This window comes from Lissotriton vulgaris, chromosome 3_1 (assembly GCF_964263255.1).
Source record: "Lissotriton vulgaris chromosome 3_1, aLisVul1.2, whole genome shotgun sequence".
Lineage (NCBI taxonomy): Eukaryota > Metazoa > Chordata > Amphibia > Caudata > Salamandridae > Lissotriton > Lissotriton vulgaris.
The window spans coordinates 338,718,956-338,746,462 of record NC_141689.1 but is presented as its reverse complement, the minus strand read 5'-3'; the positions used below and the strand labels follow the sequence as shown (position 1 = coordinate 338,746,462).

The 27,507-nt window shown below is 48.2% G+C and overlaps 1 protein-coding gene across 1 annotated transcript in view; it reads left to right on the top strand.

The window, feature by feature from the left end:
• Positions 1–27,507, top strand: part of CPLANE1 (ciliogenesis and planar polarity effector complex subunit 1) — a 2,360,818-nt gene that overhangs the window by 941,713 nt on the left and 1,391,598 nt on the right. Inside the window, exon 23 of the mRNA XM_086960545.1 lies at positions 5,031–5,195. Coding sequence (XP_086816671.1) covers positions 5,031–5,195 — 165 coding nt within the window. The remainder of the gene's footprint in view (positions 1–5,030; positions 5,196–27,507) is intronic.

Genomic DNA, 27,507 nt, shown 5'->3' with positions numbered 1-27,507 from the left:
TGGTTGACACTTATAGTGGCCTTTTGGTCGCTTTCCCTTGCAAGAACGCTACCCAAGTGAATACAATTAAAACCCTGGAACTAATTATTCTATACTATGGTGTCCCATTCCAAATGCAATCAGATAATGCATCTCACTTTCGTGGAAGATTGGTGCAGGAATTCTGTGCGGAAAATAATATTGATTGGGTGTTTCATATTCCATATTACCCACAGGCTTCAGGACTGATTGAGAGAGTGAATGGCTTGTTGAAAGAACAGTTGCGCAGGTTAACTGATGACCGTTACAGCCAGTGGAGAGATGTTTTACTTCAAGCTTTATTGATTCTCAATAATCGCCCTTTGTTACATGCTGAATCTCCTTTGATGCGTTTGTTTCCTCCGAATGTTGATGCGAAACCAAATTCTGTATCGAACACTGTCATGTATTGGGAAATTACCCCCGGTGCTTTGGCTCCATGTAGAGCAACCCCTGGTTCCGCAGGCCTCGACCTGCATGCTTTAAATGATGCTAAATTTCCAGGAAAGGATCGAATCATTGTTGAAACTGGCATTGGTGTCTGTATACCTGCCGGTAGTTTTGGATTAATTGCCCCTAGATCTGGCCTGGCCCTGAAAGGTGTACAAGTGCTCGGAGGAGTAATTGACAGTGATTATCAGGGAGAGATTAAGGTTCTCCTGCTTAATAGCAGTGAGACGGATTTGTTCATCAAAAAGTCTGACCGTGTTGCTCAGTTATTGATTATGCCTGTCTTCAGTGGTGAGATCAAAAAAGGCTCTGCCCCAACGTTGCTAACTGTGCGAGGACAAAAAGGCTTCGGATCGTCTGATCTTCCTGGAGCTAAAATATGGGTGCAATCGCCTAAAAATCCTCCTGAACAGGCTGATATTATTGCGACCGGTCATGACAACACCGTTTTGGTGATGAAGCCAGGGAAAGATGGCTGGGAAGCTGTCCCAGCTGATAAATGTTACTTACGAGAGTGATTAAGGTCTGTGTTTGTATTCTTCCAGATCATTCTTTGGATTGCTGCTGCAGGATGTGTCGGCGCTGGACTCCTTTTGGCCTGTTACGCCGGGAGAGGAGAGGATCTACCGACGCCGGTTGATGGGATAATACGAGCCCCGCGGTCTGCGTGGACGATGGCGACTAACTTTTGGATTACACTCGCAAAGCGGGTGACGAACTCTCCACATTTCTGTCTTACGCCCATGAACTCCGTCACTGACATTTTGGCGACCTGTTTGGTTGCTGTCCCTGCATCCACTGAGACTTTACATCATATTTTTAATATATCTAATGCCCGACCTAATGTTATTCTGGGCGACTTTGCGGCCCATGAATTTTGTCCCTCATGTACTGCTCTTCCAGACCTTGATGTCCCTATTCATTCCCGCATTACTACTTTTAATATTACCCCTGGAGACCTATGTTTCATCATGACTTGTGACCCTAAAGCTATTACTGAGTGCTTGAAGCTGAAGCTCCAAGCCGCTACTTCCTTTTCAGCTCATCAACGTTTGTTATGTTCAAAGAGACTTCCGAATTCATGTCTTTCAGTTAAAAATAATATGACCTGTAAACGTTTATTAGTAGCCACTAGCCATTATCGTTCAATGCTATTGCCAGCTGGATGGCTCTTTTCCTGTGGGAATTCATCTTGGCCCTATATTCCTGCGAATATTTCTGGTGGCCCATGTGCCATCACTAGGTTGAGTTTGCTCATGTTTTCCTCACATTCTACTTCACATTCCCGTATTGTACATAATTCTATGTCATTGCATGAAGATTGTGATTCCTCTGTTCATCTCTATTCTAGATCAGAGTACCTTGGTTTAGCTTTTTCTATTATTGGAGTGCCTGCATTGGCCGTTTATAATGCCAAAACAATCGGCAAAATGGCCTGCTGGATGGTTAAGTCCATTAACCAAACTTCTACTATCTTATCTGATCTCTTATTAGACGCCCAAGGTGAACGTAGAGCTATTTTGCAGAATAGGGCCGCCATTGATTATCTCTTGTTAAAACATGGACATGAATGTTCTGATTTTGAAGGTCTATGCTGTTTTAATTTGTCTGACCATTCTAAAGCTATCCAATCCCATATTGACAAACTCCACGACTTGACTGCACAAATTAGACAACATATAGATCAGGGTTTCTTTGACTGGCTTTTTAACTGGCTCCCTGACATGCATTCCTTACGACAGATTTTAGGGGGGGTTATTGTCGCTATTTGTGTCCTGATAGCTATTTGTTGCTTTATTCAATGCATCCCTTCCCTGCTCCAATTTTTTAGACTTAGTAAGGGTCGTAGATCAGTTAGTTTTGTTTCATATTATTCTTCTACTGATGTTAGCTCCATTTAGTTTGTGGTTAATAGACTGGAGTCAAGGGGTGTAATGTAATGGCTGCCTTTTTGCTGGCTCTTTGGAGAAGGAGAATGATGGAGAATGACTCCAGCCTATCACCCCCATAGCATAGGGATTAGGACTATAGACAGGGACCCTGTCTTACATATATTAGGGCATTTTCGTGCCATTTTCCTTAAAGTAAGGCTTATGAATTTAAGTTAGGGGATAGATATATAAGTATTAGTTATGATTTGCTCATTTGCTAACATGCTGGGCTATTTTCCATGGAGCTATGCATATTGTGGGCTCCGTAGGCCTTAAACGAGACAGACTCCATTTTGCTTTCTGCCCGGTAGCTCGAGAAGGCTTTCTAGGTGAAGTGTAATGTTTTAGTTTCAAGCTGTTGTTCGCTTGGAGAGAACCGGTTCAGGCTGACCCTTATCGAAGGAATGTATTTTTCTCCACTCCGAAGACACAACTTCAGGCCGGCCGGCTGGGAAAGTGTCCTTGGTACGGGGAGGTACAAGAATTTGGTGGGCGGCAGGTTACTGGCCGTGAATTTCCATGAAGGAACGGGCTTTGATATTAGCGAAGGTGTTAGTCAGTTTGTCAGTTAGTCCGTAGGCGGCATCTAGCCGTTAGCATCTCTGCCATTATTCATCTTATGGCGGACAAGTCGCCATCTTTGAAGTCTGAGAAAGATTTAAGATCGAAACTCTCTGAGAAAGACTGAACGGGAAACAGCGCGGAGCGCACTGACAAAGAGAGAGAGAGAGAGAGAGACGGTAGCTAATAATCAGCAAGGTTCCGGTGTCCTGAAGGGAAGCAGACGAGGTTGAGCCTAGCGGTGCAGACGTGTACTTGTGACGGCTGGGGGTGACTGCAAGGCGAGCCAGGATACAGAGACGAGAAGGGAACCTAGATGACTGCCGAGTCCAGACTTCCCACTAATCAGGTGACCTCTGCCTAACTCTAATAGAATGTGCACTCTAATCTTTACCTTTTCTTTGCAGAATTTATGTTGCATAGTAATGTGATTTGTGTTTATTGTTAATAAATACCCTAATTCTTATAGAATTACTGTGTACCTGGTGTTCGTGTTCAATCTCGGTAAACCTTATTCCTAGTTGGGAATCGTTTATGTGAACGGATGGGAAATCCCGATCAGGTAAATGGTGATCAAATAAAGAGGGAGTGAGTGGACCTTTGATGCCAAGAGCAGGGAGTACACTATATAATTTGGAACTATATTCAAAGTTATTATTGTAGTTTTATCCCAAGCAGACAACTGAGATATTATCCCGATAACTGTTCATAGGAATGTGGTCGTCGTTGATATGCGGCGTTAATGAGAGCACTGAGGGGGATTACCAGTGTGTATACCCACTGGATTGTGGCTTGAGTAAATGAGAGCACTAGGTGGTCGAACTAGTGTGTAGTTTCGCAGGATTGCGAACACTTGTGGAAAAGGGAGCATTGGGTTCTGCAGGCCCGTGTGTAGACGCACCGGATTGTGTGTCATATCTGCCCTAGGGTAGAACGGTCTGGGTCAGGGTGGCCGCGAGACCAACTGATGTGAATAAGATATTATAGAAAATCCATACATGTATATTGTCATTCCCCATCCTTAGGTGCGATCTGTATATATCTGTATATTTATCCATTGTGGATGCGATCTGAGGAGGGAAGGTGAGTACGTTTTGGCTGGGTCATAGGGGCCCCTGGGGGCTGATCCCACCTACTCAGAAAAATCCGGCCATTACACGCCCTCAATGGCCCCCACAGTTAGTTGGGGTGGTGCAACTCGTCTCATTGGCTCAGGGAGACTCAGTTCACATCATTGGTAGATAATCTGAGGTAATAAATTTTTGTGGGGAGTGTTCTAGAGGGTGCTGTTGCCTGAGTGGCTGAAGTTTGGTTTCTTTGAAATGCTGTTGATAAGCTATTAAAGTGAATGTTTCATAACCAATATAGGCTATGTGTAGTGTTCTATACTGCTTTATTATTGTACCGTGGGAATCTCACTTTGGCGACCGGAATTGATTCAAGCAAGTAATTCTATGAGATACCAATACTGAAGAATTACAGTTAAATGTAAGTAACTTATTTTCGTACAGCTTCCTAGCAATTCCTCTTTGAACATCATTGACTACATAAGGCTTTAGCCTGTAAGCATAAGTAATATGACAAAGTTGCACAAAGTCTACATCTTCATCTTCCTGTGGCTGCTTACATGGCCCTATTGCATGGCGGGATGCAAAATGGTTGTGATAGTAGCCTCATGAGACAACATGATTTATATGAATCGTAAATGAAAGGAATTCTGTAAACAAGTAAATAGTTAACATATAAAAAATATATATTTGTCTTCTGCATGAATTGTTGCACTGTGCAACCATCGGTGCATTTTGTAACTTATGCAATTAGTTAAGGTCCTATTGTGAACATCAAACTCTTGTCAACTAATTTTTTATTTCTATATTTCTGATTGTAAATTAAAATTGTCAAATGTTTCATTTATTTAATGAATTCATAGAAATGTGCCCTTAAACGTTTTACTTATATATTCTACACAAAGGCTACTGTAAAAATACAAATGAATAATGTTTCTTTGATATTTTGCTCGTTGTAAATGATTATCTGCCTAACAGAAGTTATACATTGATTTCTCCTAAGGACTTTAACAAGAAAGTGCCCTTTGATTCTTCAGTTGTAGAAAAATGCCTGAATGCTTTGGAATGGGCTTATCGAATGTTACCTTTTTCGGCTTTCTTAAATATTGAAGAACTTGTTCAAGATATAATTCTGAGCCTCATTGGAGAGCTCCCTCCAGAGCAAAAGGTAAAAATTAAATAGTGATGAAGATGAAATGAGGAAAATTGAAACGCTTTCTTGCTCCTAAATCTCACTTAAATTGTATCTGTATTTCAAGGGCACTTGTTAAAAAATATATATATTTTGCATAAACAACTTAACAATTATTTTACATTCAACTAAAGTACTCGGAAACAAAACACAAGCAACGGTTGGCCAAAAGAAGAGTGAAACATCTTTAACTTCTCTATTGCCTGTTCAAATCTGCCCTGAAGGCACAGATAAGTGATAACTAAAAAACTGAACTCATTGTGTAAATCCTACTACACGTGTAAACTTCCAGAAAATCAAAAGAGAATTATATTAGTAAAAGTAGATGCTCAGACAGTTTGTGATTATTATTTGCCTTTCCAGCAATGGATGAAGCCTAACATATGCAGATTTTTATGTTTCTTAAAGACATCTTCTGTCTCTTGAAGAGTCACTTCTTAGTTTCATAAATTGTAGTTATTGTGTGAAATCATCCAGTTTTTCTTCCCAAGGTTGTGAAAATGTCATAAAACATGTCCATATCACTTTCTTTTTCTGAAATCTGTCTCAACAATCATTTTTGAAAATTCTTTTTATTTAGGTTTTTTACGGTATACCACAACAACAATACCACAACAAGCAAGTACATTTAACATAGTACTTTTCCAGCCAGGGGGTGTATGCATCCCAGAAACAGAAATGCTGGTTCCACGGTTCCCCCAACCCAATCCCTCTATGATTGATCTATCAAGATATTTCTGCCTCCCTTCCCTCAAGGTAGTCTGTTATTTGGGGCTGTCCGATATTTACTCCAACATTTCTGCAAATTTCGCAAGATCTTCTGTCACTTTGTCAGGGACTGGTTCATATGATGTTCATTAGCCAAAGACCATTCCATCAAAATCTTTTTTCCAGCGGTCCTTTCCCAAGGTTCCCAGAGGGACCACAGCATAGCGAGCTGTCTTTTTCCCAGGACTCTACCCAGTGCGCACAATGGTAACTTCATTTTTCAATATTGTCTCCCTGACCACATACTTAACAAACCTGTTTTAACCAGTTTTTCCATAGTTAGGCTGATTATTCTATTCATAGACGATACCACCTCCTTCCAAAACTCAGCTTTTCTGGGCCACGTCCACGTCATGCCAGGCTCCTTTTCCAGCTACCCAAACACTCCTCTGCATCCCACCTTTTTCATTACCTCCACTGGCTCACCGTGGAGAAGCGTATCACTTTCAAGACACTCTGCTAAATGCACAATATATACTCCCACTCCGAACATTAGTATCAATCTCTGTTTAACAATCCTAGAATAAGGCGCTCCCAGACTGCAGTCACTCCTTCGCTCTTTTGGGACCAAAGCTATGGAACGCGCTCCTGGAATCTCTGTGATGCTGCACCTCTCTGCTCACCTTTCGGAAGGAGCTGAAAACCTGGTTATTGTGAGCTCTCTTCCGAAGCTGTTCTGTCAGTTGCTTAGCGCTGGAAAACCCTCTGGGTAGCCATGCGCTCTACAAGAATTAAATATTAATGTCTAAGAAGTTAGCATCAGTTTTACCACATCTACCACAGAGAGACGTCCTACCTTGATAGGTTAAGGCCAATTTATAGGAGGTCAGATACGTTCTGTGTGAGTAGTGAAGTGTATTAGTTTGAAGCAGGGGCCAGAGGAGATTTTCTTAACCTGTTCACATGCCTTTTTCCATTTAGATCAGTTCAGGTAAAGCGTTCCCTAGGTTTGCCATATCCAGTAATCTGCACATTGTCACATGATCAGCCGGGGGCCTCAGCAAATGTGTTCCAAAAAGAGTGAAAGGTGTCCTTGCTATTGTAAACATTGGCCGGTCCTAGCCCAAAGTTTTCTTACACCTGCTCGAACACGGTAAACCTATTATTTAATAACAGATCTCCAGCCATGATACATCCCCTTCTCGCTAAGTGTGAATGTCTGGAAAAGGTTTAAGAATCCAAATAGGCATATCACCCAGAAAGGGGAGGTCTTTCCAAGAATTTGAATACCACTGTATGCCACAATTCCACAGCCTGACAAACCAACCCTGGAGCGCTATCTGGGACTCCACGGCCCATTATGACTAATTCTGGCAATGTTCCACCCACATCTATACCAGTGAAAAGCTTCTTCTTCTTGTTATGGTCCTTCTCGGGTATCTACTCAGACACCGCCCCTGTGCGCTGACGTCAGTTCTTTCTTTTTATGCACCAGCCAGCACAGATCCGGAGAGAGCGATACCCTTAGTCATTTTTTGACTAGTGTTTTTCAACTTCTTGTCAACATCTTTTTTGAGTCCTTTGATTCCTGGTGCACGTAAGGATGTCACATCAGCGGACTGGCTTTAAGCCTTGGGACTCTTGTCACAAGCTGTTGTCAGTCACGGTTCCGCAACTCGTGTGACTTTGGTGCCTGAGCGCGACCATGACCCAGAGTCTTTGCTGGAGTCGACCCGAAAGCTCCTGGAGGCCCGGCAGTCAGCTCTGTGCCACTCGAAGTCCCGATCAAGAGCGAGGTCGCTGGACCGGTTCCGGAGTTACCCCATCACTCCTCATTGAAGTCTTTGTCTTCGGGTAAGTCGAAGCACTAGAAGAAGGCGAAGAAGCACCGTTGCTCTTCGCCTTCTCCCCGTCCTTCGTCCGGCCTTTGCACCATAGGGCCCCAGGGTTCCTGGTCTGGATCCGGAACAGTGCAGACCTCACAACACCTCCATTGATTCCATTGACGACGCCTCCGCCACCTCGACCCGGCCTCTCCCTCGCCTTAGACACGGAGCCGACCGGCATTGACCGTTGGCGTTTCCTATTGCTCTGAATGGCAGCCAGCAGGAAAGTGAGGCAGACTGGGAGGGGGTCTGTTGACCCTTTGGCAGACCAGCTGGAGGAGCCAGAATGGAGAGAGGAGCTGGAGGAAGCCAGTGATCTGGATACCTTCCCAGACCTTGGCATGCTTTCTCCCCCTACCTCTACCCCTACCGTGGCTACGGAGGAGGGAGCCTCATATGCTGTGGTGTTGCATAGGGCGGCTGAGGCCTTGGGCCTTGCGCTTTCTACAGTGGCAGTCAGGACGAACCTCCTGACTGAGGTGCTTCAGCCAGCAGCGGCCTCTTCGGAGTCCCTGCTGCCGTTCAATGAGGCCCTCATCGACATCCTTAGTGCGTGCTTCTCCCCTGAGGCGGATGCCGGGGGTTCTACTTTCCCTCTTGCTGTTTCGCAAAAGGCTAAAAACATGGCTGTTTAACCAGTAATCCCCCCCCTCTGAACTAGCACTGGAGGATCACGTAATGAGTCTAGCGCTGAGACGCCTACGGGCATTTGTTCGCGCTCAATAAATCTTAAAAATGAATAAATAAATAATCCTTCTAGGCACTTGGTCCAGGTCTAGCACAGGGGCTCCTGTGGATAAGATGATTGCCCTACGCCACATTTTCCTCTCCCAACACCCTACACCCTACCCCAGAGAGCCTCCACATCTAAAGGCGCGTTCCCTTCTGCTACCCCAGATAGGGAATCCAAGAAGCTGGACCATCTTGGGAAAAAGATGATTCTTCCTCCGCCAACTTAGGACTGCGGACGGTGAGCACTGCATGTATGTTGGGCCGTTACACCCACTCTGTGTTGGATACTGTTGCGCAGGTGCTGCCGCAGAGACCCGAGGAGGCCCGGGTCACACTCTCACGTGCAATTGCAGAGGGGAGAGAAGCAGCAAAACTCGCCATCCGCAGTGGGCTGGACACCGCTGACTCGCTGGGTAGAACGATTTTTACGTCAGGAGCCCTAAGACGCTATGCCTGGCTGAGATCCACTGGCTTTTGCAGATAGTCCAAAGGGGCTACTCCCTCCCCTTCGATACTACCCCTTCCTTCATGCCACCAACACTCCATCGCTTTTCGAAGGATCACTAGGCCCTATTCCGTCAGGAAGGTACGGCTCTCTTGGCCAAGAGAGCTATCGAGCGAGTCCCTGTCCCAGACGTAGGTCATGGTTGTTACTCCCACTATTTCCTGGTGCCCAAGACGACAAAGGCCTGCGTTCTATCTTGGATCTCAGGGACGTCAACCGCTTCCACCGGAAGGAGAAGTTCAAAATGTTGATATTAGCTCAGGTTCTGTCTGCCCTGGAGACAGCATGGTAGTGTTGGACTTGCAGGATGCTTATTTCCACATCCCGTCTCACAAGCCCACAGGCTTTACCTATGGTTCACAGGGGATTCTTTCCGATGTCATCCAGAGCTCGGCGGACACTACACACCAATTGCATTGATGGCTAACGAACCGGGAATGGGTCAACAGCAGATCCCTCTCCCTTACCGAACCAGACTCCATGGTGGTGACAGTTAAGTCACTTCAGGGATGGAGCAGCCACATGGGAGAGTCGGAGATCAGAGGCCTCTGGTCTCCGACGGAGTCCGGGCTCCACATCAACCGTCTGGAGTTCCGTGAGATCCGTCTTGCACTGAAAGCATTCCTTCCTTCTGTCAAGGGAAGAGTAGTGCATGTGTTCACAGACAACACCATTGACATGGTACTGCAACAAACAGGGCGGGTGGGGTCGTGGTACCTATGTCAAGAGACTCTCTGCCTCTGGACATGGCAGGAACATCAGGGCATGTCCCTGGTGGTCCAACACCTCGCTAGCGGAAACATCCTTTACAACGCAACTTTTACCACGCAGTGCCTTTACGACGCAACTTTTACAACACAAACCATTACAACGCATTGCGCTGGGGGGCGCTCTAGGATAGGGAATAGGTTTAATGTACTATTCAACACCTTCCCTACTATCCACGGGGACTGGAGTTGGAATAGTAAATTAACCTATTCACTATCCAGCGCCCCAAAGCACTATGCGTTGTAAAGGCATGCTTTGTAAAAACCGTGTTGTAAAGGCATGCCTGGTAAAAGCATGCGTTGTAACGTCATACATCCTGGTTCGCTGAACGCCAGGGCGGACAATCTCATCAGCCGGTGCATGATGGATTACGAATGGCATCTTCACTTGGAGGTGGTGCAAGGTCTCTTTCAACAGTGGGGAGAGCCTTGATTAGATCGGTTCGCCACCGAAGAGAACGCTCAATGTCAGCAGTTCTTCGCGAACCTTTCAACGCAGCAACTGCTCGGCGACTCTTTCGTTGAGAGTGGAATTGCGGTCTTCTATACGCCTATACCACTTCTGCCTAGAGTGCTGAAGAAGATTAAGCGTGACCGGGCCCAAGTCATTCTTGTGGTTCTTGATTGGGCAAGAGCTCTTGAACATGACGATCGATCCTCCTATCAGACTGCGTCTTCAGGAGGATCTTCTGTCGCAGCAGCAGGGGACAGTCATCCACCCAAACCTGCCCAGCCTCCACCTCCTTGCGTGGAGATTGAGTGGCGACAGTTGACAGCTTTTGACCTTCCTCGCGACGTCTGTAATGTCATCTTGGTGGCTTGGCGACCAGGCGGCCCTCCACTGAAACGCTATACGCCTGTAGATGGAACAAATTTGTGGCATGATGCACAGCAAAGGTTGTGGATTCCCCTTCTGCCCCTCTTTCAGAGGTTCTCCTCTTCATTCCTTCTATGGCCCAGCAGGGCTCTGCTCTGGGCACCCTTAAAGTCTATCTTTCGGCCATTTTGGCTTTTCTTCGCCTTCCTGACAGCCCTCTCTTTTCAAGTCCCCTATTGTAAATAGATTTCTTAAGGGCATTACTCACTTCTTTCCTCCTATTCCTTTTGTGATGCCCCAGTGGGACTTGAAACTGGTCTTAACTTAGCTTTTGTGTGCTCATTTCGAGCCACTACATAATTGTCCTCCCAGCCTCTTGGCCTTAAAGACTGCTTTGCTGGTTGCCATGACCTCTGCTCGCAGGGTGAGTGAGCTTCTGGCTCTTTCTTCTAAACCTCCTTTCCCTGCTGTTCATCCGGACAAGGTTGTACTTCAAACTAGACCTTCTTTTCTTTCCAAAGTGGTTGACTCTTTCCACATAGGACAGACCATCATTTACCCACCTTCTTCCTGCCCCGCATCCTTCTAAAGAGGAGGAGAGATTCCAATGTCTGGATCTAAAACGTCCGTTATCATTTTATCTGGATTGCACAAAACAGTTCCGGGTGGATGATCAACTCTTTGTTGGCTATGTGGGCACCAAGAAAGGTCGGGCCATGCAAAAACGAACCATCTATCGATGGTGAAAAAGGAGCCTCCAGTAGGGTTGCACGCTCATTCCACCAGGGTGACGGCAGCCATTACTGCTTTGGGATGTGGATTCCCCCTCAATAACATCTGCCAGGCAGCTACGTGGGCATCATTGCACACGTTCACTAAACATTACTGCCTGGTAGCCAAGTCTGGAGATACGGCTTCTTTGTCTGTTCAGTTCTTCAGGACTTTCTGGTGAGAACTTGGTTTGCAGACCCAACTCCGGGATTGGTATTGCTGTGGTATCTATTCTAAGGTAAGGAATCCATAACTAATAGTCTCTTTCAGATGAACAAGATACTTACCTTCGGTAATGACATATCTGTAAGAGACATATATTAGTTATAGATTCCTTACTGCCCCACCCATCATCCCTGTTCTGCGAATTGACTTTTAGAGCAAGGGACTCGCTTTCAGGGCCCTTGTTTTGTGCACCAGTGGTCAATGTCTTGCAAGGCTCTGCGATTCTGGCGTGGAATATCGTGTAAAGAACTGACGTCAGCTCGCAGGGGCGGCGTCTAAGTAGATACTGTGACGTCATTCCAGCGATCACGGCGCCGACAACGAGCGCGGAGTCGACTGACGCCACCTTCTGACGCTCAGGGGTACTTCTGAAGAAAAATTCTCCGGATCCATTCTGACGCCTAGGGGTAATTCTAAGGTAAGGAATCTATAACTAATATATGTCTCTTACAGATATATCGTTACCAAAGCTAAGTAACTTGTTCGACTAAGCTATGTTTCTCCGCCCATACTAAGGTACATAGCAAATTATCTAATCTGTGGTATGTTGCATGGGACACAGACACATTTTGTGCTCCAGCATATATAAACAGTGGGGGGGGAGACCATCTTTGTCACAGATTTTTGGGCTATATTCAAGAGGGGAATTGTGTTCCAGAATGCTATAGAGAATTCCAATCCAACCACCTCATATTAAGTGTTGGGCTCTCGGGCAAAGCATTATCCAGACTCTCAAATATCGAAAGCTTTTGCTCTTACGTTCCCTTTCCTACACTTAAGGGCAAGTCTTCTTCAGGGCTGAGATTTACAACAGTTAGTTCTTTGGCCCAATACTGCTGCAAATTCCTCCACTTCTTTCACTAAGAGTGATACTTATCTACGTGGGTCTCATAAATATACCTATGCATCAACTGCACACAAGGAGATTACATGCATCACAATGCCCTCTCGAATTCCCCACAGGTTAACCCTCCCAGAAGATCACAGGCTCAATTGCCATAGGGATAGCGGGCATCCCTTTCTGGTTCCCCGTTCCAAGATACTCAGCTTAGATGTTTCCCATGCATGCTGTTCCCTTAGGCTCCATATAGAGCAATTCAACCCAATTTATATAGTTAGGGCCAAACCCCATACCTTTCAACACGAACCATAGGAACTGCCAGTTCACTGTGTCAAAGGCTCGTTACAGATCTAGGGAAGCTACTGCATATTCTGTATCTGAAGCATCCTCTGCTTGTATACCATGCAGTAGTTTCTGTGTGTTATGTCTGGTATTCCTACCAGAAATAATGCCTGTCTGGTCAGACATATTAAGTGAATTTATCACCCCAAAAGTCTACTAGCAAGGATTTTACTTTGCATTTTCAAAATCAGTATTGAGCATTTACAGTGGCTTGTAGAACGTAGGCAACTCTAGATCCTTGCCTTCCTTTGGGATAAGCACTGTAACACCTCCCTCTGTGAGTGAGGGAGTTCAGCCTCCTTCTGTGAGTGAGGGAGTTATCTCTTCTCACGTGTCTCTGTATATATTGCCAGGAACTGCTCCAGCAGAAGGGTAGGCATCACCTGGTAGAACTCCACTGGGATGCCATCCGCTCATTATACCTTAGCATTATTCCTACCCTCCGATGCCTCGTTGAGTTCCTCAATTCTAAGAGGGCTGTCAGTGTTAACCGCTGTTTTCCTGTCAAACGAGGGTGCCCAACCTCATGCAGGTATTGTATGATGTCTTCGGGACTGGAGAATTCAGTCTCTGAGATGAGGTTTTTTTTGCTACAATGTCCATCCCATCTTAACTCCTCATCTTCAGTATATGGGTTTGTGGTTTTTCTCTTCAACGACCTTGCCAACATCCACCCTACCTTATTCACTTTGCTGAACAATTTTTATCTATAGTTTGTGTGTTTGTATATTTGTCTAATCTCGTGCTGGTGTCCTCCATCTGCTGCATCATAGCCACCCTCTCAGCAGAGGCCAACGTGTCTATCACCAACCATTGATCCAGTGGTGTCTGTGCTTTTTCTAGTTCAGTCACAGAGCGCTCCAATTGACGCTTACCCCCAACCATGTGTGCCATACTCTTCACCAAAGTAACCTTGTAGGCTTCCCATCCATGGCTGGACTCTTGGTAGACTCGTAGTTATGTGTAAGGAATTGGGTGGTATATTCCTTTATATGTTTCGCAAACATCTTGTTTGTCAGCATCTTAGTACACATTGATCATAAATATATGCGCAGTCTGACACCTTGCAATCTGAGGGTAATGAACAGTGCTGAATGATCATAAAGAAACCTATTTAAATAGACAGAGTTTTCAAATATTATGTCCTCTCTGCGACCAAACACATAGTCCAAACAGCTTTGCCCTCCATGTTTACTCGGAAATAGGAGTAGATTGTGTCCTCTGGGGCATGGATTCTTCATACATCCAGCAATTAAAAATTGGTGATAACCCCAGTAAGCGTTATATTAATTCCTGGCTTCCTCCCAGGTCTGGGGGAGCATTTACCCAATCTGCAGTTTAGAACACAATTAAAGTCCCCAGCCCAAATTACTCTAAGACTCATATAATGAGCCATTATCCTTCGAATTTCAGAAAACAATGACTTTTCGTCCAAATTGGGGGCATAAACATTGACCAGACAAGTGTCATAACCTTCTAAAAAAGACCATTTCCATCACATACATTCTCAATGGGTCTATAACCGACTCTCACGGTCTAAAAGAGGACCTGTCTTCTAATTATGTAAGGACTCCTCCGGTATAATTTGAGTATGTGGCAGCTAACATGTATTCCATGCCCTTTAATTTTCCCAATTTGTCCACTTCCGTCCCTAACAGATGCATTTCTTGTAACATTGCAATCTGGATTTTATATTACCGGTGATGGGAATGCATCCTATACCTCTTAGGGTATCTGTTAAGCCCCCTCACGTTCCATGTTATTTGTGTGTCCTGCATGGTGTGCATTTGGCAAGCGGGGACGGATCTCCCCACATGACCACTTCCAGATCTATCTATCTTGCAGCCAACCTCCTACGAGGTTCCCAGTGACTCATCGTGAATCTCTGGCATGACTTACTAAAACGGTATTCATTTGTGATCACATATGTAACTATTAACCAAATACAACAATATCTCCTCTCATCCCTACCCCAAGGCAGATACATATATCACCATTTATAGGTCCGCAACAAGGCTCCTACTACAATCAAGAGACTGTGTGTGAGAAGTTGGCCTGATATGTAGTGCTCACTATTCTAGTGATCACTGTGTATCATTCCAAACGACCCTTATTGATGATTGGTTGTAAGTCAACCGTTAGACCAGCTATCCTAGTAGCATGGACAAGAGCAGTCTTTAGGCTAAACTCTAGAGGGCGTGTTAAGCCAGCTGTTATACCATCACATATACCCCTTGAACACCAAGTGAAAGGACACCACACAAGTTGTTATGAAAATAAAAGTGTATTTATTTAGAACACAACAGCCCTGGACTCTTTATGAGGACAGGGCGCTAAGCACAATACAAAGCTCTTAGGAAAATACGCAAAGTCGCACAATTTACACAAATGCCCGAGGGGCACGAAAAACCATATACTCTAAAAGTGGAATGCGAAATTACTAGCAGGTAAGTACTACACTAATAGGCTTTGGGATCGCTAGGACTTGACTACTGAACCTTCAGATTACTAGCAGGAGGCCTAGGGAGATCGGGTGCAGAGTGTGCACTCTCACGCGGGATGCGGGACAAAGTCTATGGATGCTAGATTTCGTAAAGTTAGTGTTATCGGACGAATCCGACTAGGTAGAGCTGAAACGAAAAAGGATCTGGACCTTTGGATAGGAAAGCTATGCTGTAGCACCGAAATGCTGAGTTTACCTAGCCCAGGGGCTGCGGATGCATAGGTCTGGAAAGACGTCTGGAATCCTCGTTGCAGTCTATGGAGCCTGAAAGAAGAAGTTGCTGACAGGCGACCAGTGAAGAGATTCAGAGGGATCCAAGCCTGGATCGAAGATGGAAGACACCTGTAAGCAGAGGGGACCAAGTTCTGAATCACTAGCCAGTGATTAGATGGGCACCAGGATGGCACCGGCTGAAGTCACCTCGACCAGGTGAGTGGGCGACGCTGGGCTCTGCAGTCTCACTGACCAGGAGGCGCTGTCGGCGACCAGGATGGAGGTGCGAGCTGTCCCACGATGGTATCTGCTGTCGACATCGCTGGACCCAGGATTGGGGCAACAAGTCTTGGCAAATGCAAGCCCACGCGGTGGACTCAAAATGGCATCTGGAGTGGACCAGGAGGGTCCGGGGTGCTCCTCTTTTGGGGGGGGAGCAAGGGCCAGTCTGGAGCAACCAGACCAGCGGTGTTGATGTCGTCGTTCGTCGTCGGGAAGGCCACAAGCCAGCAGGCTAGTAGCCAGACAACGCCGTGAGCAGCAAAGAGCAGAAGGGCCCCACGCAGATCTCGTGGAGGCTGGGGGGCTGAACTTCGGTGCTGGAGCTGCTCAGGGTTGGGGCTTCTCACACCCCAAAGCACTCACTCGAGGATCCCTCGGCGGTCGTGCAGTCCTGAAGATGGCCGGTCCCTCGAGGTCTCGTCACACCCACGAATCACAGCTGGGCTGATGATGCAGGTAGAGGTCAGAGGTGCCAAGGAAGCCGGTTCTCGTCGAGCTGGGCAGTCTTGATCTGGAGGAGAGACTTACAGCAGACCACGATGCTTGGATGGTGCCTGCGGATGCAGGGTGACTACTCCTTAGTCACAAGGGAGAAATCTTAGGAAGAAGTTTTGAGTTCCTTTCGTAGAAAGTAGTTTCAGGATTCAAAGATGATCTAATTTGGAAGGGGGCCCGCTCCTATCTTTATACTAGGAAAAGGGGCTGGCACGCGACTAGGTCCTGCCCATGGGTGGGACCAGGAAGGGGGGTGGTTACACCCCTCTCCCATGCCGGACTTTCCCCAGCTCAGGGGCTGGTGTGCCCCTGGAACTGGTTCTAGCCGGCAGATGCATAGTGAGCACCGGGGTGCCACTTGCAGTCACCTTCCTCTAAAGCCCTGCCTACCCAGGATACACAAAACCCTGTCTGGGATGGTGCTAGCACCGCCCCTGACAGGAAACTTTTTGTCCAAGCCTCCCTCGCTGGAAGGACTCCCAGCAGCAGGAGGTCAGACTTGTGTCTGTGGTGGCAGCATCCATTTTGTGATGCTGAGGCTTGAGTTAACTTTAACCGGGGTTCACAGTTACATACATGTCGTGTCCCTCTAGAAGGGTGGAATGCTAACCCTGTCGCCAGAATTGGCGAGGGGTTAGTATTCCAATTCGTATGACACCTTACTCGACATGTTTTGATAAAGCGATACCAAAGATAGCATATAACCGCGAGGATTATAATGCACTTAAGAGTATATGGTATGCGTTATCATGGAACAGCTATTAGGACTTGGTTCCGCAAGCTGCAAACGGGCTCAACTCATGCCAGAGCACCATCTCCCACAATTCCAAGCACTCTGCCTTCAGGATTGTCAAGGCCTGCCATAGGAGTGACTGATAGGAATCTATGTGTCCATTTTAGGGTTAGATATAGGTATACTATATCTAAAGCAAAGGGTGACTACACGACCTTGCCCCAGCTGTCGTGCAGCCAGTTGTGTCAGATTTAGATGGCCTGCCAGGGGTGGCATAATACATGCTGCAGCCCCTGGTAGGCCCTGGGTACACCTATGCCCTGAGTTACAGGGTCTGATAAGGTGGTCCAGTACCAATTAGATATGCACCTAGGGTACATGGAATCAATTTTAGAGAGAGAGCAGTAGGCCTGGGGCCCTGAATAGCAGGGTCCCAGGTCAACTAAGTCGAAAAACCAGCAAAACACCAGGCAAAAAGTTGGGGGTAACCATAGTCAGGTATCCACCTTCCTACACAACCCCCCCCCCCCCCCCCCCCAAACGAAAGGAGATAAGGCTATCCGTGGCCAGGTAAGCCTATATTGCTTGAGTGGCCATATGAGGTGGTACATGCACTGGCATGGTTACCCCCTGTATAATGGTCCACTAAGCAATCCCTCACCCTAAGGGTATCTGAGGGTCTCCACCATAGGGAATCACTACCTGTGGTGTGGTTTGGCAAAGTAAAAGGCTGGTGCTGGGATGGAGTACTGAAGTGAGGCTCCACTACTTTTGGGCCCAACTTCCTCCAATCACTACTCACCAAATCTGCCTTTCTTTCCATGACTGAGTTGCTATGAGCTCTCAGGGTCAACCTCTGGCTACCTAAAGCTGGAGGCTGAGTCCCTCTGTTTGGCTTACTGGAGGGACAGGTCAGGTTTGGGGTTTTTAGGCCCCATGTTTGGCTGTGCCCAACAGTGTCCAGCTGTGGGAGTTCCCTAGCTAATTTTAAGGGGGATCCCTCAGGAGTTTGTTTTATTTTCACTGGGCTAGGATTACTGGCTTCAGTGCCCTTAATCTTCTGATTGGGGGGTTCTTTTGGACAGGGGGCCCTTTGGGGTCCACCACTGGCCTCCCTGACCTCTACAGCCCTGGGCTGACTGAGGCAGGGTAGAGAGGGGCAGGTTACCTGCTCCAGACTGGGCCCCACCTTGGAAGGGTCCACTGACATCAGGGGCTCTGCCAGGCTAGGCCTGACTACCTCTGGGGCAGTTCCTTCACAAGGGGTCAGATCAGTTCCCTGAGGAGGCTGATCCTCTCCTAGAGTCTGGTGGGAGGGAGATTTCTCTTCCTCCTCAATGCTCTGTCTGAGTGGAGTGATCCATAGTTTCAGGCTTCACAACACTATTATCTGTCTGAGTTTGAGCTGTGGCCATCACAACTCCACCAACCTTTTCAGGAAGGGACTCAGTTTGGGTATGGGCTGTGACCATCACAGCCTTGCCAACCTGTTCAGGAAAGGCATCCTTCTGGGATAGGGCTGTGACTGGCACAGCCCTCCTGACCTGTTCAGGGAGGACATCTTGGACTGGGGCTGTGGCTATCACTGCCCCACTAACCTTACCATGGAGGTTTACCATTTTCAAATGGGTTTCTTGCTCTACCTCGACCCAGGCTGAGATCTCTAAATCATTCCCCAGTAGGCAATCTACAGGCAAGTTTGGTGACACTGCCACTCTCTTGTGGCCAGTGACACCTCCCCAGCTGAGATTTACCACTGCTATGGGATGATCTCTCTGCACTCCATCAATGTTCACTACCTGGTATGTGGCACCAGGTATAAGTTGCCTTGAGGGGACTAGGCTCTCAGTCACCATGGTGATGCTAGCCCCTGTGTCTCTGTAGGCCTCAACTTTTGAACCATTGATGAGGGGCTCCTGTCTGTACCTGCCCAAAGTGTTGGGACAGGCTGTGAAGTTGGCAAACCCCATGCCAGTCTCACAGACAGGAGTATCTAAGTCAGGGGACCTGGTTAGGCCAGAGTCCCCAGGCACTCCCAAAGAAAATGCACCCAGGTTCTTGGTGGCACTCCCACCACCTGGGGGATTACTACTAGTAGTAACAGGAGGCTGGGAAGCTTTATTTGGGGGTATGTTCTCCTTATTGTTGTTGGCCTTTGAAATCTTAGGAAGAAGTCTTGAGTTCCTTTCGTAGAAAGTAGTTTCAGGATTCAAAGATGATCTAATTTGGAAGGGGGCCCGCTCCTATCTTTATACTAGGAAAAGGGGCTGGCATGCGACTGGGTCCTGCCCATGGGTGGGACCAGGAAGGGGGGTGGTTACACCCCTCTCCCATGCCGGACTTTCCCCAGCTCAGGGGCTGGTGTGCCCCTGGAACTGGTTCTAGCCGGCAGATGCATAGTGAGCACAGGGGTGCCACTTGCAGTCACCTTCCTCTAAAGCCCTGCCTACCCTGGATACACAAAACCCTGTCTGGGATGGTGCTAGCACCGCCCCTGACAGGAAACCCTTTGTCCAAGCCTCCCTCACTGGAAGGACTCCCAGCAGCAGGAGGTCAGACTTGTGTCTGTGGTGGCAGCATCCATTTTGTGACGCTGAGGCTTGAGTTAACTTTAACCGGGGTTCACAGTTACATACATGTCGTGTCCCTCTAGAAGGGTGGAATGCTAACCCCGTCGCCAGAATTGGCGAGGGGTTAGTATTCCAATTCGTATGACACCTTACTCGACATGTTTTGATAAAGCGATACCAAAGATAGCATATAACCGCGAGCGCCTCTCAGTAAAACGGGCCCATGCAGCTAATCGTTGGTTTACCCCCGACCTCAAAGAGAAAAAACTTGCTGCAAGAAGGGGTGAAAGAGCCTGGCGAAGAACTTACTATCCTGCCTTAAAAACAATCTATCTGGCCACTCTGCAAACCTACAAAAAGAGCATCCTGGAAGCTAAGACTGAATACTACACACACAGGATATTGGTTGCAGAGTCACAATCGAAAGAAATCTTCTCCACCGTCCATGAGCTCGCCTCATCCACCGAAGCCACACCTACCATTCCCCCGTCCCAATCCCTCTGCGACTCGCTCAACGAGTTCTTTATAGACAAGGTTGTAAAAATTAAACATAACATCCCCCCCCCCTCTTCCACTTTTGTGGACCCCTCCCCTCCCCCCTCCACTACTAAACTGACCAATTTCCCACTCCTAACTATTGACTCCCTTCGCCCTCTGCTTCAACGGGTCAAATCAGGCTCTCCTCAGGACTTTGCCCCTGCTCGCATACTCAGGGAAATCTACTTAGCCTGCCCCATTCCCCCTCTGACCCTCCTCAACGATTCCCTCAACCATGGTCATGTTCCTATTTCACACAAATCGGCGATTGTCATCCCTATTTTAAAAAAACCTGACGCCGATCCCTCCTCTGCTTCTAACTACCGCCCCATTTCACTCCTTCCCTACCTGGCAAAGGTCCTTGAAACTCACATTACCTCCACACTGAGCACTCATATCGAGGCAAATCATTGCCTCTCCCCTTGCCAAGCTGGTTTCCGCCCCCTGCATTCTACCGAAAAAGTGGTCATCTCAGTCATGGACAAGCTGCGTGAAGGCATTGACATCAACCTTCCGCAAGCCCTGATTCTCCTTGACTTATCCGCCGCTTTTGACACGGTGGACCATACCATCCTCCTCAACCGTGTCAAGGCGGCGGGTATAGAGGGCCTAGCCTTTTCTTGGCTGGAGTCCTTCCTTGCGGGGAGAACACAAGGTGTCCATTTGGCTGGTTTTGCGGCGGCCTCTCGTAAGGTAGAATGCGGGGCCCCCCAGGGTTCATCACTTTCCCCTCTCCTGTTTAACCTCTACATTTTCCCCCTTATTTTTATGTTACAGCAACTGGAGGTCACCGTGTTTAATTACGCGGATGACCTCCAGCTTATTTTTAATTTGTCCCACTCACCTTCATCTGCCCTGAATGTTCAAACCGTCATGACCCTCATTCAAGATTGGATGAACTGCAGCCACCTTAAACTCAACCCGGACAAGACCGAGCTGGTCTTGACCGGAGGTGGCTGCAGCCCCTGGTCTTCTTCTTTTTGGCCCCCCTCCCTTGGTGCTCCTCCACTCCCGGTCCCTAAAGTGAAAACCTTGGGAATCTTTCTTAATCCCCAGCTTACTGTCCTCCCACAAGTCAACTCTGTTGTTTCTTCATCTTTTTTCTCTCTCAGAGTAATTAGAAAAGTTTCCCGCTTCTTCTCCCCCCCAGCTTTAAAAATCATCATGCTAGCCATGTAGCCATGGTACTGTCCCGTATAGACTACGGCAACATAGTCTATAACGGAGCCCCTGCATATATGATCCACCGATTACAACTGGTGCAGAATCAGGCGGCCCGCCTGATCCATGGCCTTCCCAGATATCATCGGGTCACCCCTTTACTCAAAACTCTGCATTGGCTCCCCATAAGGGAGCGTGCCTTGTTTAAACTCGGCTGTCTCACTTACCAAGCCAGAGCGGGCACCGCCCCTGAGTTCATCTGTGCCCTCATCAAACCTTATTGTCCAGGCAGAGAACTTCGCTCGGCCCATCTGGCCCTCCTCACCATCCCTCGCTTTAAAAAACAGAGGGCGGGCGGAGCGAGATTCGCTGTCCTGGCTCCAACTTTTTGGAACTCTCTTCCGATTGCTCTGCGCGCTTCACCCTCTTACCCCCTGTTCCGAAAAAATCTTAAAACTTTTCTGTTCACGCAAGCCTACCCCTAATCCTCTGCTGCTGCCACTCACTGATCACCACTAGCGCCATGAAACCGCTGGGTATGCGAGCGCTGTACAAAAACTTTTAAATTCAAATTCAAATTCAAATTATAATGCACTTAAGAGTATATGGTATGCGTTATCATGGAAAAGCTATTAGGACTTGGTTCCGCAAGCTGCAAACGGGCTCAGCTCATGCCAGAGCACCATCTCATACGATTCCAAGCACTCTGCCTTCAGGATTGTCAAGGCCTGCCATAGGAGTGACTGATAGGAATCTATGTGTCCATTTTAGGGTTAGATATAGGTATACTATATCTAAAGCAAAGGGTGATTACACCACCTTGCCCCAGCTGACGTGCAGCCAGTTGTGTCAGATTTAGATGGCCAGCCAGGGGTGGCATAATACATGCTGCAGCCCCTGGCAGACCGCTCATGCCAGCGAACAGGACAAGTGGGAGCTCTCTCTGAATCGGGCCACGCACACCTCCAGGAGCTCGGGCTCACTGACCTCTGGCGGCATCTCCATCCACGCAGCACAGCCTACACATATCACTCAGGGGCTCACAGATCCTATGCGAGGCTAGATTACTTTCTTTGCACATCTCCCCTGGGGGCGCGAACCCAAGACGTAGAGATCCTGCCATCCACGCTATCAGACCACTCACCAATGGTGGTCACTTTCTTCCTACCAACAACACCGACCCCACAGCGACACTGGCGCCTCAGGGAATCCCTTCTCTGTTCCCCCGCGACGGTGGAGCGGATTAAAAACGCCATCATGCAATTCCTCACCCACAACAACAATGAGGACACCACACGGGCGATGCAAGGGTCAGCCCTTAAAGCGGTTTTGCGTGGTGAATTCATCTCCGTGGCCACAGCCAATAATAAAGACAGGGAACAGAAGCGTGCAGAACTCACACAACGAGTGGCGGAACTGGAGCAAATGCACCAGCGCACCGGAGCCATGAGGGGCTGGCGCCAACTCTGCAGCGAGAGGAAGATGCTGGCCGCCCTTGACCAGGATGCGGCGGAATATGCTGCCCTGCGTCTTCGACACGCATATTACACTGGAGGGGACCGCTGTGGACGGCTGTTAGCAAACAAACTGAGGGAACAACGCATAAGACAGGTAATACAGGCCCTACGAACAGAAAGGTGTGAGCTAGTCACGGAAGACGCTGACATAGCAGAGACCTTTGGAACATTTTACCAGTCCCTCTATGCGAGTGACGACCTCGACATCCATTCAGGTCGGACATACCTACAAGACACACAGCTCCCATCCTTGAATACAGCCCATGCCGACTTCCTAGATAGGCCAATAGCCCTAGAGGAGGTGGTGTCTGCAATCTCCCGCTTAAAGCACGGGAAATCGCCGGGACCTGATGGGTACCCGATGATCTTCTACAAGACCTTCTGCCACCAGGTGGCCCCCCTCCTCCGGGATCTCTTTAACTCCTTTGACCAACCAGGCGCGATCCCCGCAGACCTCCTGGAGGCATGTATCTCGGTCATACCGAAACCTGGTAGAGATAAAAACCAACTGCGGCTCCTACCGGCCGATCTCACTGAATATTGACTTTAAACTCTATACAGGCATCCTGGCAAATCGGCTCGCGCCGTACATGCAACCGCTTGTCGAACCCGACCAGGCCGGGTTCATACCCCAACAATAAACAAGCGACAACACCAAGAGGGTACTACATCTCATTGAGGCCGGATCACGTACAAGGCCGGACTGCGTGCTTCTCACCATTGATGCGGAGAAAGCATTTGATAGGGTGCACGGGCCTATCTAGAGCAAGTTCTGCGTCTTTTTGGTCTCGGGGACGCGCCCCTCACCCGCATCCTTAACTGCTATAAGCAACCCTATGCCACGGTGCGCGTTAATGGTCACACCTCCCCCAGATTCCCGATTGGCAGAGGGACTAGACAAGGATGTCCCCTTTCCCCAATCCTGTTTGCCCTATATATGGAACCACTAGCACAGAGAATTCGACAACATGCTCTCATTAAGGGTATTAAATTTGGGGGGGACATTCATAAGATCAGCCTCTACGCCGATGACATCCTGCTATCCATCACCGATCCGGTTCCCTCACTTTGTGCGCTCTTCGTGGAACTCCATAGTTTTGCGCTCGCCTCGGGAGTCAAAGCAAATGAGGACAAATCAATCGCCCTCAAAATTTCGCTATCACCCGAAACCCTGGCTGCGGGACAAATACAACATACAAGGGTCAGACACCACAGTCCCCTACCTAGGAATCTTATTAGGCCCCACCATCCCTGCCACAGTAGACGCAAACTATATTAAACTCCGCACACAGCTTCGAGAGGAGCTGCGAAGGTGGAGGCGCCTTCCGCTCTCCTGGCTGGGGAGGATTGCAGCCATCAAGTTGACGTAACTAACGCAAGTCCTCTACCTGTTCCAGACCCTTCCCCTACGCCCACCTCAAGGTTGGATCCAGCGGATGCAATCTGAAATAGCACGCTACATCTGGCAAGGCCGCCGTCCACGATTCAAACACGACATCGCAGTTTTACCACCTGCGCATGGCGGGGTAGGGATCCCAGACCTCCAACTCTATTTCAACGCAGCACAACTGCGGAGCCTTGTGGAATGGTACCAGCTGGAATCAAGCAAACCGTGGCTGTTCCAAGATCAGGCGGTAGCCGGTATGCCACTACAAGGAATCCCCTTTCTTCCGCGACGACACAGGCCTCCCAACCTTTACGCATCCCAGATCACCAGCACGGTCATGGAGGTGTGGGACCGAGTAGCTACCAAACATGAATTGACGACCTTTCCCTCCCCAATGACCCCCCTATTCGCTAACCCCGATTTCACCTCCTGGTCTCGACCAAAAAGCATTTGTGAACTGGCGACGCACCCCCTGCAAAGAACTTGGGCATCTCTTTGACCTAGAAGGCATCCTATCTTTCCAAAAACTGATGGATGCGTACGCTATCACAGAGAGAGATAGGTTAGCCAACCTGCAGTTGCGACACTGGGCCCTCCAACCCGATGTAAAATCAGGAGCTCATCGATACCTCACACCGTATGAGAAGTGGCTAGTCACCAGTACCTCTGAGAAGAAACTAATCTCTGATCTATATCAGCACCTCCTTCTTACAAACACACACACATACAACGCAGGAAGATGTCGGTGGGAGCGGGAACTAGGCAGGGCCCTCACACACAAGGAGTGGAGCGGAATTTATCACAGGGCACGACATTCTGCATACCACTCTGGTCTTACTGAGACCCTCACCAAGGTAGCAACATACTGGTATCACACTCCAGAACGTTACACCAGGCGAACCCCCAGATCAGCGACCGCTGCTGGAGAGGATGTGGGGAATTAGGCACATTGGAACATTTGCTTTGGAGCTGTCAACATATACGGGAATACTGGGACACGATTATAGATGAGGTGAACTCTCACCTAGACACTCAATTGCCCCGATTCCCCGCCTACATCCTGCTGGGACTGCCCAATGCCCTGATGCACCCACTGAGATCCCACAGGGGCCGTCTCATAGCTATTGCCCTAGGGGCAGCTACCCAAAACATTGTGGCACATTGGAGATCACCACACTGTTCCCCGCACACCAGCTGGTTGCACAGGTTATGGATGGTGCTTGGAATGGAAAAACTGTCGCTGGTACAAGCCGGGAGGGGGGAGGAATTTCTAGAGTTGTGGCGCCCCTTCCTAACATTGCTCACAAGAGAATTTCGTGAGTTGAGCTGTCCCAGATACCTACGTCTCCTAAGACTGGCAGATACGCCAATTCCGGACCCACAGCCCTCGAAGAAAACACGAACACGCAAGGCCAAATTTGCGCTCCTTTGCTTCCCCAAACAGATTATTATGAAGCAGACTTTTTCTTTGGTGGAGAGAGGGGGGTGGGAGGGGGAGGGAGTGGGTGTTAAGTTCCAAGGTACTTCAACAGCTTTATGTCATTGCATCGCCCCTGTGGGCACTATGTTCACTCTTTGTTAACGCATGGTCACTGAGCAAGACTCGTATGTCTGACATCGCAATGCCTTCTTGTTTCTTTTTTTTTTCTTTCTTCTCTTGAAAACTCAATAAAAGATTTAAACCATAATGTGTTATAAGTTAATAAAAAAAAATTGAACACAAAAAAGAAACCGTGCCCAAGGAGGTGCCCCCCGGTGGCCCTCTGTCCACCAATTTTCTATGCGTTCTCTTCTCAACAAACAGAGCCAACACCTCCTGAGGTCTCATCTCTTTTAATCCATTCTTCAATTAATTTTGCCATAGTCTCTGCTTCCGCTCTCTCATTCTTGGAAATCCAAGAATGTGATGAGCGATTTTCGGAGTCCTCTGCTCTAGTTTCCAAGGAGGTCATTTGTTTCGTCATTTTGGCCAGCTACCATTTTAAGGCAGTTGCCTTTGTCTGCATCTCATAAACAGTATCCTCCACTGCATGGGCCCTATTCAAGAGACAAGACCTTATGCAGGTCAGTGCGAAGTAAGGTAACCTCCTCTGCAATAGTTTCATCGGCTGTACGGAGTCCCTCACCTGACTACCACCGCTGCTGCTGCTGGCTGGGGACGTTGCCTTGCTGCCGCGGACATCCTGGACGGTACCGCCAGCGTGCCTGCCTGCCCAGATCGCCCAGAACGCTGCCTTGTCATCGCCGGTCTCCTCCCCCTGCCGCAGCCTCTGACCACCTATGCTGCCGCCGAGCCGTGGAGTTAGAGACCACAACCCCCAGAAGCCTCCGCGAACGGAAGTCGCGTCGAGACTGAGCGCGCCAGGAGGCGCTCAAAAAGGGGCATCACTTCCCGTGTCGCGGGACGCGCGCGGGCGGGCGCCGGGCTAAGCCCGGGCAAAGGGCGGGCCCTCTGAGGCCCTCAGAGGTCAACAGTGCTCGGGCGGGCCACCCCTCTAACTCTCATTTAAAGGTGAGCCAGTTGTCCCCATCATGGGGAAACGCAATGTTCCCAATAATGCTACCAACACAGACATACAGGCTACTGTAGTTTCTGCATCTTTCCAACTCTCTTTTGAGAGTCTAATAGACACTGCCTTTAATGAGATTGCAGAGACTGAGAGGAGGCTCTCATTGGGTTCACTTAACATCAGTCAACCTACTATTATAGTTAGTCCCAAACTTCCCACACCTTTATCCCCAGAAGTAATTGTGGTGAAATCTATCCCTGCGGTCAGCTCATCTGAGCTACCACAAGAGGGAAATACCCCTAATACAGCCCCTGATGTTGTTCTTGATCCCGGGTCGCAATTAGCGTCCCCACCCGCAACTACGAACACTGAGACTATTGGAGCAAAACGCAAAAGGGGTCCAGCCAAGACCACAATAAACAAGAGGAAGCAGCCCCCTAGGAGTAATGACCAGCCAACCCCACAGAGTATGTGGACTAGGGGGAAGAAACAACAAACAGGGGCCCCAACAGTTAGTTCTGACTCAGGGGAACAGTGTGGTATTGTTGTAACAAATGAGGGTATAAACTCTATCTCTACACAGACTGAATTCCCTAACGAAAGCACCCATCAATCCAAACCAAAGGGGAATCTCATAGAGACTATTGCTGATACAATTTTTAAACAACTAGAAGGTCAAATGATCAAACAATTTAATATTATTTTTAAAAGACTTGATAGACTGGAAACCCTTGTGAAAAATGATGAAGCTAAGAGGAAGGGTATGATTTGCCTAGACCAAATTAG